Here is an 11,769-nt window from a genome sequence, read left to right as displayed (position 1 = left end):
ACATCTTCACAGACACACCCAGAATAACGCTGAACCGATTATCTGGGTACCTTGCGGTCCCATCAAGTTGAGGCATAATATAATAGTAACTACCATATCGACATCTGATCGTTTATTATTGAAACCCAGCTTCCTGTTACGTTAGAACTTCTGGAAACTCAGCTTCCCTTGGGGGCTATGTAGCATTTCCCATGTGAACTTCTTTATACTTTAGAGTTTAAGAGAGTATAAATCTCAATCTATTGAGGGCCTGAATAAAACAAAAAGGCAAAGGAAGGGAGAATTTGCTCTCTCTATGTGACAGTCTCTGAGCTGGGCCATTGGTTCTTAGATATCCTGAGGCTTGGCACGGTGGAATACGCCTGGTTGAAGACAGTCCAAAAGAACACAGTGGCTTGGATTCTCCGAAGATCAGCTTCAGGAAAGGCTACCTGATACTGTCTGGCCTCCCCAGACTTGTATTCCTCGCTCCTCTCTGCCTGCATGGAAACCCCAGAGGATCGAGATTTTGCTGCTTGTCAAGGAAGAGACGTGGCTTTGAAACGTGAGCCAGGAGGAAGCGAAACAAGCCCAGTGCCTCTACACATCTTGATGTTGAGCTCCGAGGAAAACAGCAGCTTCCCAGGCTCCAGTTGGCCAAGGCCTCTCGGAGGCTGTCCCAGATTCTCTGTCGCTTGGCAGTGGAGTCCGCATCAGCTGCTCAGGCTGAGGTCCCAAACTGGGTCTGCTTCCTTCATGCTCTGCAAGTTTGGCTTGGGTGTCCTCATTGGGTGGGGAGTGGCCCTGTGGATAGTCAAAGCAGGAGTCCCAGTTCCTGCTTTGTGACACACCCACCGTAGGTGCTTGAGACCAGCACAGGTGTATCTGGCCAGGCTGCAGTCCATATGGGGAGGTGGCTCACGGCACAGGTAGGCGGCTGGCGGGGTACGTAGGATATGGAGAAAGACTCCCAACAAAAGCAATTCTTATGTAATCCATCTCTAGTTACAGCCTACCGACACATGGCAGCAAAGGCCCAGACCAAAGCCTGGACATGCCCAGAGAAAATTGCAACATTTTATTATAAGACCCAAGATCAATAACACAAACACAGAGAGACTGTAGAGGTTTAGCCCATCTTGCAAGCTGGTGTCTCCTGGACGGAGTCAAACCTTGCCAGGTAAAGGGAACGTCATATGCAGAGAAGTAGGTCCCTGGAGACTATCAATCCCACACCCTCCTTTCTTCTTCATTGGATATGTCAAATTCCCCTCCTGTGTCCCCAGTTCAAGAGCCAGGGCCTTTGAGTTTTGGAGTTAAGCCCCTGGGTGGCACATGGCAGTGAGCAGAACACATTCCAGGACAAGCTGGAATTCATTTGATAACCTGTCTCTGTGCCTGACATTTGATAGGTACTTAATCAGTTTCCCTATTAGAGCCTTATTATTATTATTTCCTTTAGAGCCAAGGGTTACTCTGATTTCCAGAAAACTTGGGCAAAATAAGAGACAAATTCCTCTTTGAAAGATTTATGGCAAGTTTTCTCAAAGAAGCAGACGAAGTTTCTTTCGCTCTTTCACTTCTCAAGAGAACAAAGCTGGATTACAGAGTTAAGATGGTCACGAGCATGAGAAGGTTTCCATTTACTTCCTTTTATAAGCTGAGCAAACTCTGACCCAAGGAAACTGACATTTCCATGAGGTGAGCGTCTTTATGGTGATAAACAATTCTCTGTATCGCCAACAGTGTAGAGAAATGGTTCTTTCCACAAAGATCTAGGGTTCTGCCCAGGACAACATAATGTCTGGCTTTTCCCCTCCTTGAGTTTATGTTCTAAGATTGGATAAGAGGGACAAATTGTCAACTCACACATCTTCATTCATGGTGATTGTGAAGGGAATGTATAAACACTACAGCATTGGGAGAATGTCTTAATCCATTGGGGCTTCTATAACAAGATATATGGTGGTTTATAAACAACAGAAATTTATTTCTCACCATCCTGGAGGCTGGGAAATCCAAGATCAAGGCACCAGGAGATTCAGTGTCTGCTGACAACCTGCTTCCTGGTTCATAGATGGCCATCTTCTCTCTGTGTGCTCACGTAATGGAAGGGGCAGGAAGCTCTGTGAGGTCTCTTTTATTTTATTTTTTAATATTTATTTATTTACTTACTTATTATTTTGGCTGCTTTGGGTCTTCGTTGCTGCACACAGGCTTTCTCTAGTTGAGGCGAGCAGGGGCTACTCTTCCTTGCGGTGCGCAGGCTTCTCCTTGAGGTGGCTTCTCTTGTTGCGGAGCACGGGCTCTAGGTGCACAGGCTTCAGTAGTTGCAGCACACAGGCTCAGTAGTTGTGGCACACAGGCCCTAGAGCACACGGGCTTCAGTAGTTGTGGCTCGCAGGCTTAGTTGCTCCATGGCATGTGGGATCTTCCTGCCCCAGGGATCAAACCTGTGTCCCCTGCATTGGCAGGCGGATTCTTAACCACTGCACTACCAGGGAAGTCCCTGTGGGGTCTCTTTTACAAGGGCACTAATCCCTTTCATGGGGGTTCCACTCTCATGACCTAATCACCTCCCAAAGACCTCACCAATACCATCACCTTGGGGGTTAGGTCTCACATATGGATTTTGGGGGACACATACATTCAGACAATAGCAGAGGATATAAGGGAGTTCAGAAAAGAAGTGAAGAAGTGGATTTTAGCACCTACAGTTCCTGATTAAGTAACAGAAAGAATAGAAAAACTGCAGCTTTCGTTAACTCCCATGCTGTATGGCTATAAGGCTTTGACCTCACGGATTATGTGAGATTTCTAATAGCTTTGGGGAGAATGAAACCTCAATGTAAAGTGATTCCAGAATGGAGTGCTCATCAAAATCACAGCCTGAGGGCATCAGAATCCCTTGGGATGCTTGTTGAAATGCAGATTCCAGGATTGGACCCAGGTCTACTTAATCAGAATCGCAAGCATGGGCCCAGAGGAACTGGTATTTTGAATAAGCTCTCCATGTGACTCTTATCCCCATCAAAGTTTGAGAACCGCTGCCTAAACTCCAAATCAGGACCAAGCCCAGGCAGTCTTGAACCTTCTTGCCCTTAAAGAAAACAAATTAAGTCAACAGAAAAGAGAACATGGTAGCTTCGTAGGTTTCTTGAAAATGAGGGAACTGTATGTACATGAGCTGTAACCAGACCCATAAGGAGAAAGGTTTTCTCAACCCGCAGAGCGAGTTGAATGAGATCAGTAGTTTTTGCCAAAACCTAATCCTGCAGACCTGCCATGAATAACTTTAATATTTTAAAGCCCTCACAGCATAGCCAGGATCCCCAACCAATTCAGAAAGCCTTTCCAATGTTAGTGTCACCTTCTGCTGAAAGAAGTTGCCTGTCAGGGGTCCCTTCTAAATGAAAAACATTATTTACAGAATGCTAAAGAAATTCTAATACCAAAATATGTGCTCCTGGTATGTTGTTGAGAGGTTTGGGCAACGTTTCCAGCAGAAGTCTTCTAAAACATTTTTATGATAACATTTAAAATCCAAAACAATGTTTTAAGGAAATTGTCTTATTTGATAGTTGGAGACAATAAGAAAAACCAGAAGTATGAAGAAACAAATTATAATGTTACTATTTGGGGTCATATCTTCTCTTTGGTAACAAATTAAAAAGTAATTTAAAAAAATGAAATGATATTAAGGGTAGCTTTTCTACATCAGAAAATTCACCAACTGCTCTCCCATAACTGTGAGTCATACTACTGTATTCATGTTGTCAAGAATTTTGAACTAATAAGGAATCCTGAATAATTAACCTTCTCAGTAGTACTATTTAACATATTTCTTCATCACCAAATTCATGGGAAGTTCTTATCTGTTTGCTCTGTTCTGTTTTGCTAGTCAAGCCAATGCCTGAGTACCACACCTAGATTCTAGTTTCATGGGTCTGGGGTGACGTTCAGGTGATTACAATGTATAACCAGTGTTGAGACGTCCATTTATAGCCAATGCAATAGGTTTTCCTTAAGTCATTAGAAGACAACTTCTCAGCAATAGAGGTGCTTTACATTCCCAATAATACAAAGGTTTCTGAATTCAGATAGGACTCTCCACCTCCAATTTTGTTATGGAGACAAGCCAGTAATTGTTCTATGCATCCCACAGTTATATGACCTAAGTCTCGGGGGGAGGTGGGTCTCTGAGCCTAATTCTTACCAAGTTTACTGGAGTAACTTAAAACTCCAAATTTGAGTGTCTCGGTAAAAAAGAGTGTTATTTCTGAGGGCCTCTCTAAATGAAGCCAAGTCACACATGCAGCTTTGATTTTGTGGGTTTTAAGGCAAAGTAGTAGTTAGACGTGTCATCAGGTCAGAGCCTGACATGACATCAGGATGCTGTGAAAGCAGGTCAAGCAGAGGGAGGACCAAAGAGAAGATGACTTCCTGTCAGTAGCTGAGCCAGTTCCTAAACTCCAGCCCCTGCCCACATGCATCTCACTTTCCTCCCTAATGACAATGAGCTGCTTCTCATCTCAGTGGCTTTGCTCAAGTTTTTCCTGTCTCTGGCATCCATTCCTACCTTCCCTCCTTACCCCTCGAGATACTTTCTATCATCCCGTCAGACTCTGCTCAGTCTCTACTCAGATGCCACCTCTCAGCAGCTGTTCCTGACACTCAGACTGGCTCCATAGGGAAGCGAATAAAACTTAAGCTTTGGGGCCCCTCACTCACATGGGTCCCTTCCAAACCCCTGGGAGGGGCCCCAGAAGTGCTTTCATGTGGTCATGTTTCTTAAATAAAATCTGCAGAAGTAAGACGTTTTAACCATAATTGTTTCAGACTCTCCACTTCAACTACCCTTCTGTCAAACTTCCTCTTGGGTTAAGTCCTGTTAGAGTGACCATGAGAAATTTTGAGAATCAGGGTAACCCCAAATTCCTACTCCATGCCTCTCCCATCTGGGGTTAGCAGATGCAAACTATTATATATAGAATGGATAAACAACAAGGTCTTACTGTATAGCACAGGGAACTGTATTCAATATTCTGTGATAAACCATAATGGAAAAGAATATAAAAAAAGAATGTAGATATATGTATAACTGAATCACTTTGCTGTACAGTTGAAATTAACACATTGTAAATCAACTATATTTCAATTAAAAAATAATTTAAAAAAGAGAATCATGGTAAACGGACATTGAATTTGGAATACATGCAGTTTAGGTTTAGTGGAATAATATGTTTACTAATAATATAACTAGTGGTATCAGTATAAGAATAGCATGTCAGTCAGGATTCAGAGAAATAGAACCAGTAGAAAATATTAACACAGACAGACTGATGGTACGTAATTGATAGATAGATGATAGATAGATAGATAGAAAGAAAGATAGATAGATGGTTAGAGGCAGGAAGATGTATATAGAGAAACTACAAGAAATTGCTTTATGCAATTGTGCCAGACTGGCCCAGCAAGTTCAGAGGGCAGCCCATCAGAAAGGGAAGGTCAGGAGCAAGGTGAAACCTCGTGGGCCAAAGCTGTTAGCTACAGCAGTAGTCTCTCCCGCCAAAAAAAAAAAAAAAAGCTTAAGCCCAATTTTAAGACCATTTAACTGATTAAGTCTGGCCCACCCAGAATAATCTCCCTAATTTAAAGTCAGTTGATTAGGGATTTTAATTCCTTCTGCAAAATCCTTTCCCAGAGCTCCTTGATTCATGTTTGATTAACTGAATACTGTAGTTCAGCCTAGTAAAATTGACACACCAAAAAGTCACCTCACAAATAGCTTCTAGTAATATACCTAATCCACTGTACCAAATTATCCAGCCTTGACTGAAAGGTTGAGGACCAGGGTTTACACAGCAATATAAGTGTATTGTAATGTACATGGGACCAAAGTAAGTTGCAATTAGAGGAGAAACAATGAAATACATGAAACCAGAAGCTATAGAAATTTAATTTCCAGAGTGTAAAAATTTAAGTAGAAATTTCAGTTATCATCAATGCCTAGTCAAAATGGAAGATCTAAGTAACATAGTATATACAATGATAAAAGAACTACACTTATTTTCTTTTTTGATAGGACTGTGATATTGGAGCTTTACCAAATATACGACTTGGAATATGTAACTAGGAAAACATTTTTGGAACATTTCAATGAAACAGCAAATTCTTCCATAGATACTGGCAGACTGCAGATTTGGATGTATAGAAAATATACTTTATTTTGTCATTTTAAAATTTATTTATTAAATAATTAGGAGAAAATGCAAGTAAATTAAAGGTAATATGAAATAAAGCAAAAACCTAGCCACAAAACCGATAGAAATTATTCTGAGATCAGGATAGAAACAGGAACAAGAGAATTTTCAGATAACTCCAAAAGGAAGGAAGAGCTAAATTGCAAGTTGAAGTAGGGAAGAGACTCATAGGTTTTATGGCAACTTAGTTAATGAAGGGAATGAAGAAAAGTGAACCATATGAACATATTAGAAAAAGATTTCAATTTTTACTGATTTGACACAAAATACCAACCTCACCAAAACAATCAAAATATGCCATTAGAAAAACAATATCAACAAACTGATTAGTGAGTATCATCAAATTCAAAGGTATTTGAGATTACTCATAGCACAAAAAAGAAAAAAAGACTCAAAATGAGTGCCCTGAAATTTAGCACATGAATATTTAGAAATATTAGAATATGAATATGTATATGAATGAAATTTAATAGAAATGTTCCTATATTTGACCATAATCCTAAAAATTTATATCATGTTATCAATAGCAAGGTGTATGGTTAAAAGAACCTTTTCTAAACTATAAAGATTTTTAAAAATTCTGATCAGTTGTACTAAAGACTGCATCATCTTTCTTTTCCCTTTATAAAAAAAAAAATGACAAAACCATTGCCATATAAAGTGGTGTGATGGTTAATTTTATGTGTCCTCTTGGCTGGGCCCTGGTGGACTTTTAGTAAAGCAGATTACCCTCCACAGTGTGGATAAGCCTCATCTAATCAGCTGAAGGCCTGAAGAGAACAGAGAGCCAGAAGAATTCTGCTACCTGACTGCCTTTGGGCTCAAGCTGTAACTCTTCCCTGGGTCTTCAGCCTGCTGACCTCTCCTGTATATCTGGGACTTACCAAGCTCCAAGTTGCATGAGCCAGTTCTTTAAATAAATCTATAGAGTATGTAGGTAAGTAGATTAAAATATGATAGATGATAGATATAGATAGATAGATAGATAGATAGATGACAGATAGACACAGATAACTGATGGATAGATGTACAGAGCCCTTTGGTTCCACTTCTCTGGAGAACCCTACAAATACAAGGGACAATCAAAAAAAAAGCATTATAGAAGTATGTTATGGGCTGAATTGTGTCCCCCGCCAAATTCATATGTTGAAGCTCTAACACATAGAACCTCAGAATGTGACTGAATTCAGAGGTAGTGTCTTTAAAGATTCCATTACGTTAAAAATGAGGTTTTGGAAGTTCATATAATTCAACATCAAAAAAACAAACCACCTGATTTTAAAAAATGGGCAAAAGGCCTGAATAGACATTTTTCCAAAGAGGAAATACAGATGGCCAACAGGCGTATGAAAAGATGTTCAGTGTTGCTAATCATCAGGGAAATGCAAATCAAAACCACAATGAGCTATCACCTCACACCTGTCAGAATGGCCACCATCAAAAAGAACACAAATTGCAAACGCTGGAGAGGATGTGGAGAAAAGGGAATCCTTACACACTGTTGTTAGGAATGTAAACTGGTGCAGCCAGTGTGGAAAACAGTATGGAGGTTTCTCAAAAAACTGAAATAGAACTACCATAAGACCCAGCAATTCCACTCCTGGGTATATATCCCAAAAAAGAGAGAAAACACTAATTCTAAAAGATACTTGCACCCCAATGTTCAAACCACCATTATTTACAATTGCCAAGATACAGAAGCAACCTAAGTGCCTGTCAACAGATGAATTCATAAAGAAGATATGGTATATATACACAATGGAATATTATTCAGCCATAAAAAAGAATGAAATTTTGCCATCTGCAACAACACAGATGGACTTGGAGGGCATTATTCTAAGTAATAAGTCAGACAGAGAAAGAAAAACACTGTATGGTATTACTTACCAGTGGAATCTAAAATATACAACAAACTAGTGAACATAACAAAAAAGAAGCAGACTCACAGATATCAAGAACAAACTAGTGGTTACAGGCTGGGGGGCAATATAAGGGTAGGGGATTAAGAGGTACAAACAGTTAGGTATAAAATAAGCTATGGGGATATACTGTACAACATTGGGAATATAGCCAACATTTTATAACTATAAATGGAGTATAATTTTTAAAAATTGTGAATCACTGTATTGAACACCTATAATTTATATAATAGTGTACATCAAGTATACATCAATAAAAATTTCCCCCAAAATGATCTTTTGTGTCTGGATGTCCACTAGACTGTGCAGTTCTTGTGGACAAGCAATGCTTCTCACCCATATTTGAATCTCCAGGACCTAGCTCAATGCCTGGCATATGTATTAGGTGCTCATGGAATATTTCCTGAACTAATGGGTAAATGTACAAACAGATGGCTGAGTGAACACTGAAAATGGATGAAGCAAGATATTACCAGTCTCTCAAGATATCATCTTTAATTTTAGAGTTCAAGTTACAGACTATTCACATTGTTTTGAGTTCACCTGGGAAAAAAATATCCTTAAGAATCTTCTGGCTGCAGAATTCTGACGAAAACAAGTGCAAAGCCACTGAGGAGAGCACTTAAACATTTAATCCCCAGAAAGAATTTCCAGTTAAAAAACAAAAACAGGGGCTTCCCTGGTGGCGCAGTGGTGAAGAATCCGCCTGCCAATGCAGGGGACACACGTTCGAGCCCTGGTCCAGGAAGACCCCACATGCTGCGAAGCAACTAAGCTCGTGAGCCACAACTACTGAGCCCATGTGCCACAACTACTGAGGCCTGCGCACCTAGAGCCCATGCTCCACAACAAGAGAAGCCACTGCAACGAGAAGCCCGTGCACCATAATGAAAGAGTAGCCCCCGCTCGCCGCAACTGGAGAAAGCCTGAGTGCAGCAATGAAGACCCAATGCAGCCAAAAATAAACAAATAAAATAAATAAATTTATTTAAACAGAAACAAAAACAAATCAACTACAACAACCAAAACCAAAAAGAAATGCAAAAAAGCAAACGAAACAAAAACTGCTCTTCTCTGCTTTATAAAACTTCCCCCCCTCCAAAAAAAATGCTTATTAATATGTTACTACTTAATTTGGGTACATATATAGATACAGGTGACTTATCTATTTGATTGTATGTTTGAGTGGATAATGTGAGGGTGTGAAGCATAAAACTCAGCACCCTGCTGAATACAGTTTCTTGAAAGGATAAGACATTTAAGTCTGAGATATATGTTGTTTGAAGTCCAAAATATTTTCTGCAAAAACGCAGCTCTGAGTTATGATGAAAATGACTTGTGTAAAGAATTTGTAAATCGTGCCCACTCATACACTCCTCTTTCACATCTTTCTCTTGTATCTTAAAAGAAAAAAATATGTATATATGAAGATTTTTTTCAGTATAATTAACCACATGCTCCTTTGACACCATAGCCATTGTTTCCACTGGAACTTCCTCTAATGGAATATGTTGTGTTCTTACCAGGAAAATAAAAGCAATTGGTTTTCTATTGTCTGAAGCATGAGAGTTGCTTGTTCTCAGCAAGCTTTCCCACAATTGCCCACCTCTCTCATCCTGTTTCTTTGTACCTGTCACCTATCTAAGGTGGGGTATTGCAAACCTCACCTTACCTCCTGTGTACACAGTACACTACTTAGTCCTTTTTGAATTACAGACTCTCTTGAAAATCTAGCTATTTTCTTCCCAGAAAAAAAAAGGCATAAACACAAATAGAGACATTTTGCATACAATTTGGGGGGCCTTCATAGACCCCTTAATGCCATCTAAGGAGTCCTGTTTAGGGACCTCAGGTAAGGAATTTCTGCCCGTGAGCAACCCCTTGGAAAAGGCAAGAATGAGCTGGGAGCGTGGTACCCATGCAAGATGTGACACCTCCAATGTATTTCACAATGTACATAAAGCTTTATCTAAGGCAAAACTTTTTAAGCAAAAAGGAATTGTTAAAGTGAGAAAATGATATTAAAGACCTAATTCCCAATAACAGCGCCTTTGATTGTTGAATTCTGAAATAAGTCAGTGTTACAGGGGAAAGATCCAGGGAAACTGGCCAAGTCATTACAGTAAAAAATTCATTTTATGCACAGTGTTTTAACAATCTTTTTTTTTCTCCAAACAGATGAAGAGTTTAAAGAATTCCTCTACTAATAATATCATTTATTTTCAGAGTACAGTGAAGTGTAAAGTAAACGGATAAATAAATCTCAGTTAAAAGAAAATTTACACTTACCAAGATCACCAAAATACAAATCCATTAAAAATAGACCTTGTTTTTTTTTTTTTTTGCGGTACGCGGGCCTCTCACTGTTGTGGCCTCTCCCGTTGCGGAGCACAGGCTCTGGACGCGCAGGCTCAGCGGCCACGGCTCACGGGCCCAGCCGCTCGGCGGCATGTGGGATCTTCCCGGACCGGGGCACGAACCCGTGTCCCCTGCATCGGCAGGCGGACTCTCAACCACTGCGCCACCAGGGAAGCCCTAGACCTTGTTTTTGATGTCTATTTCACATTATCTAAATACATCCAGTTATGCAAATTTATATTTTTATTTCACATCTTTGCATTCTTGATATACATAAAACAGGACAAAGAACACATTTGCAATATTCAGCCTGGAAAATCCTGCTTGGGACAAACAAGATTCTCAGCTGCCCTATTCTTTCTGCACATGTAAAAATATAATTCTAAATCATTGGGGTAAAAATCAAGATGGGTATAAGAAAAAAAGTGACTAAATTTTTGTGTCACCCGAGGTTATTTGTACTTGGCTTTTAAAATGCTCATCTAATTACCGAATAACTATTCAATGGGTAACAGTTCTTTGGGAGCTCCTTAAACGATTTCAAGAAGCTTAGCTGGTTGTTTCTGGGGTTCTTGTAATCTGTATGCAGTTGACACTAGCTACACACCAGTGCTGTATATTCACCTAAGATCTTTTTAAACATAGTAGTCAATGTCGTTATCCTTTTTTTGTGAAAATATCTTGCCAGGCTAGAAAATAAACAGTTATTTTTTCCATGAGGCAAAGGAAAAGGACAGACCAGTGTAATACAGCACTAATTTGAAAGGAAATAATCACATTGAATGAAAGACTTTACCATTTTAGTTATAATCTTATGAAATTCAAATATACCTAAATCACACCGTGATTCTAGATGACTGCGTGTTCATTCTGTTCAATGTTGCCCATGAGATCTTTTGTATCACTAGTTCCTGGACTCGATCCACTATTAAAATAGAGAGTGTTCTCAAAAGTGTCCTCTCGAGGGAAAGGCACACGTCTTTTCTTATAAAAGAAGTACGCAGCGAAGCCAGCACCCGTTATAATCAGGAGGACCACTGTGACTACCACTCCTGCCACGTTGGAAGATGGTTTGGAAGGGCCCATCTTCCTTGGGTCAGCTGTAAGTAAATAAACATGTTAGGAAACGAGTTAAGGGGAGGCAGAGAGTAGAATGCTATGGAAACAATACAACTTTCTTCTTAGGAAGATTAAAATTCACAAGTTTTCTTTCCAGTGACATTTGCCAAACAGAATGCAGGACATGAAAA

General features: G+C 39.9%; 1 protein-coding gene across 1 annotated transcript in view; it reads right to left on the bottom strand.

The window, feature by feature from the left end:
- Positions 1-8,808: 8,808 nt before the first annotated feature.
- MRC1 (mannose receptor C-type 1) overlaps positions 8,809-11,769 on the bottom strand; it is a 97,295-nt gene continuing 94,334 nt past the window's right edge. Inside the window, exon 30 of the mRNA XM_082649110.1 lies at positions 8,809-11,619. Coding sequence (XP_082505236.1) covers positions 11,369-11,619 — 251 coding nt within the window. The 3' untranslated portion in view covers positions 8,809-11,368. The remainder of the gene's footprint in view (positions 11,620-11,769) is intronic.

Source organism: Grampus griseus (genome assembly GCF_964374135.1).
Source record: "Grampus griseus genome assembly, chromosome: 2".
NCBI lineage: Eukaryota > Metazoa > Chordata > Mammalia > Artiodactyla > Delphinidae > Grampus > Grampus griseus.
Note: the sequence above shows the minus strand (reverse complement) of the source record. Positions and strands in the feature narration are given on the sequence as shown.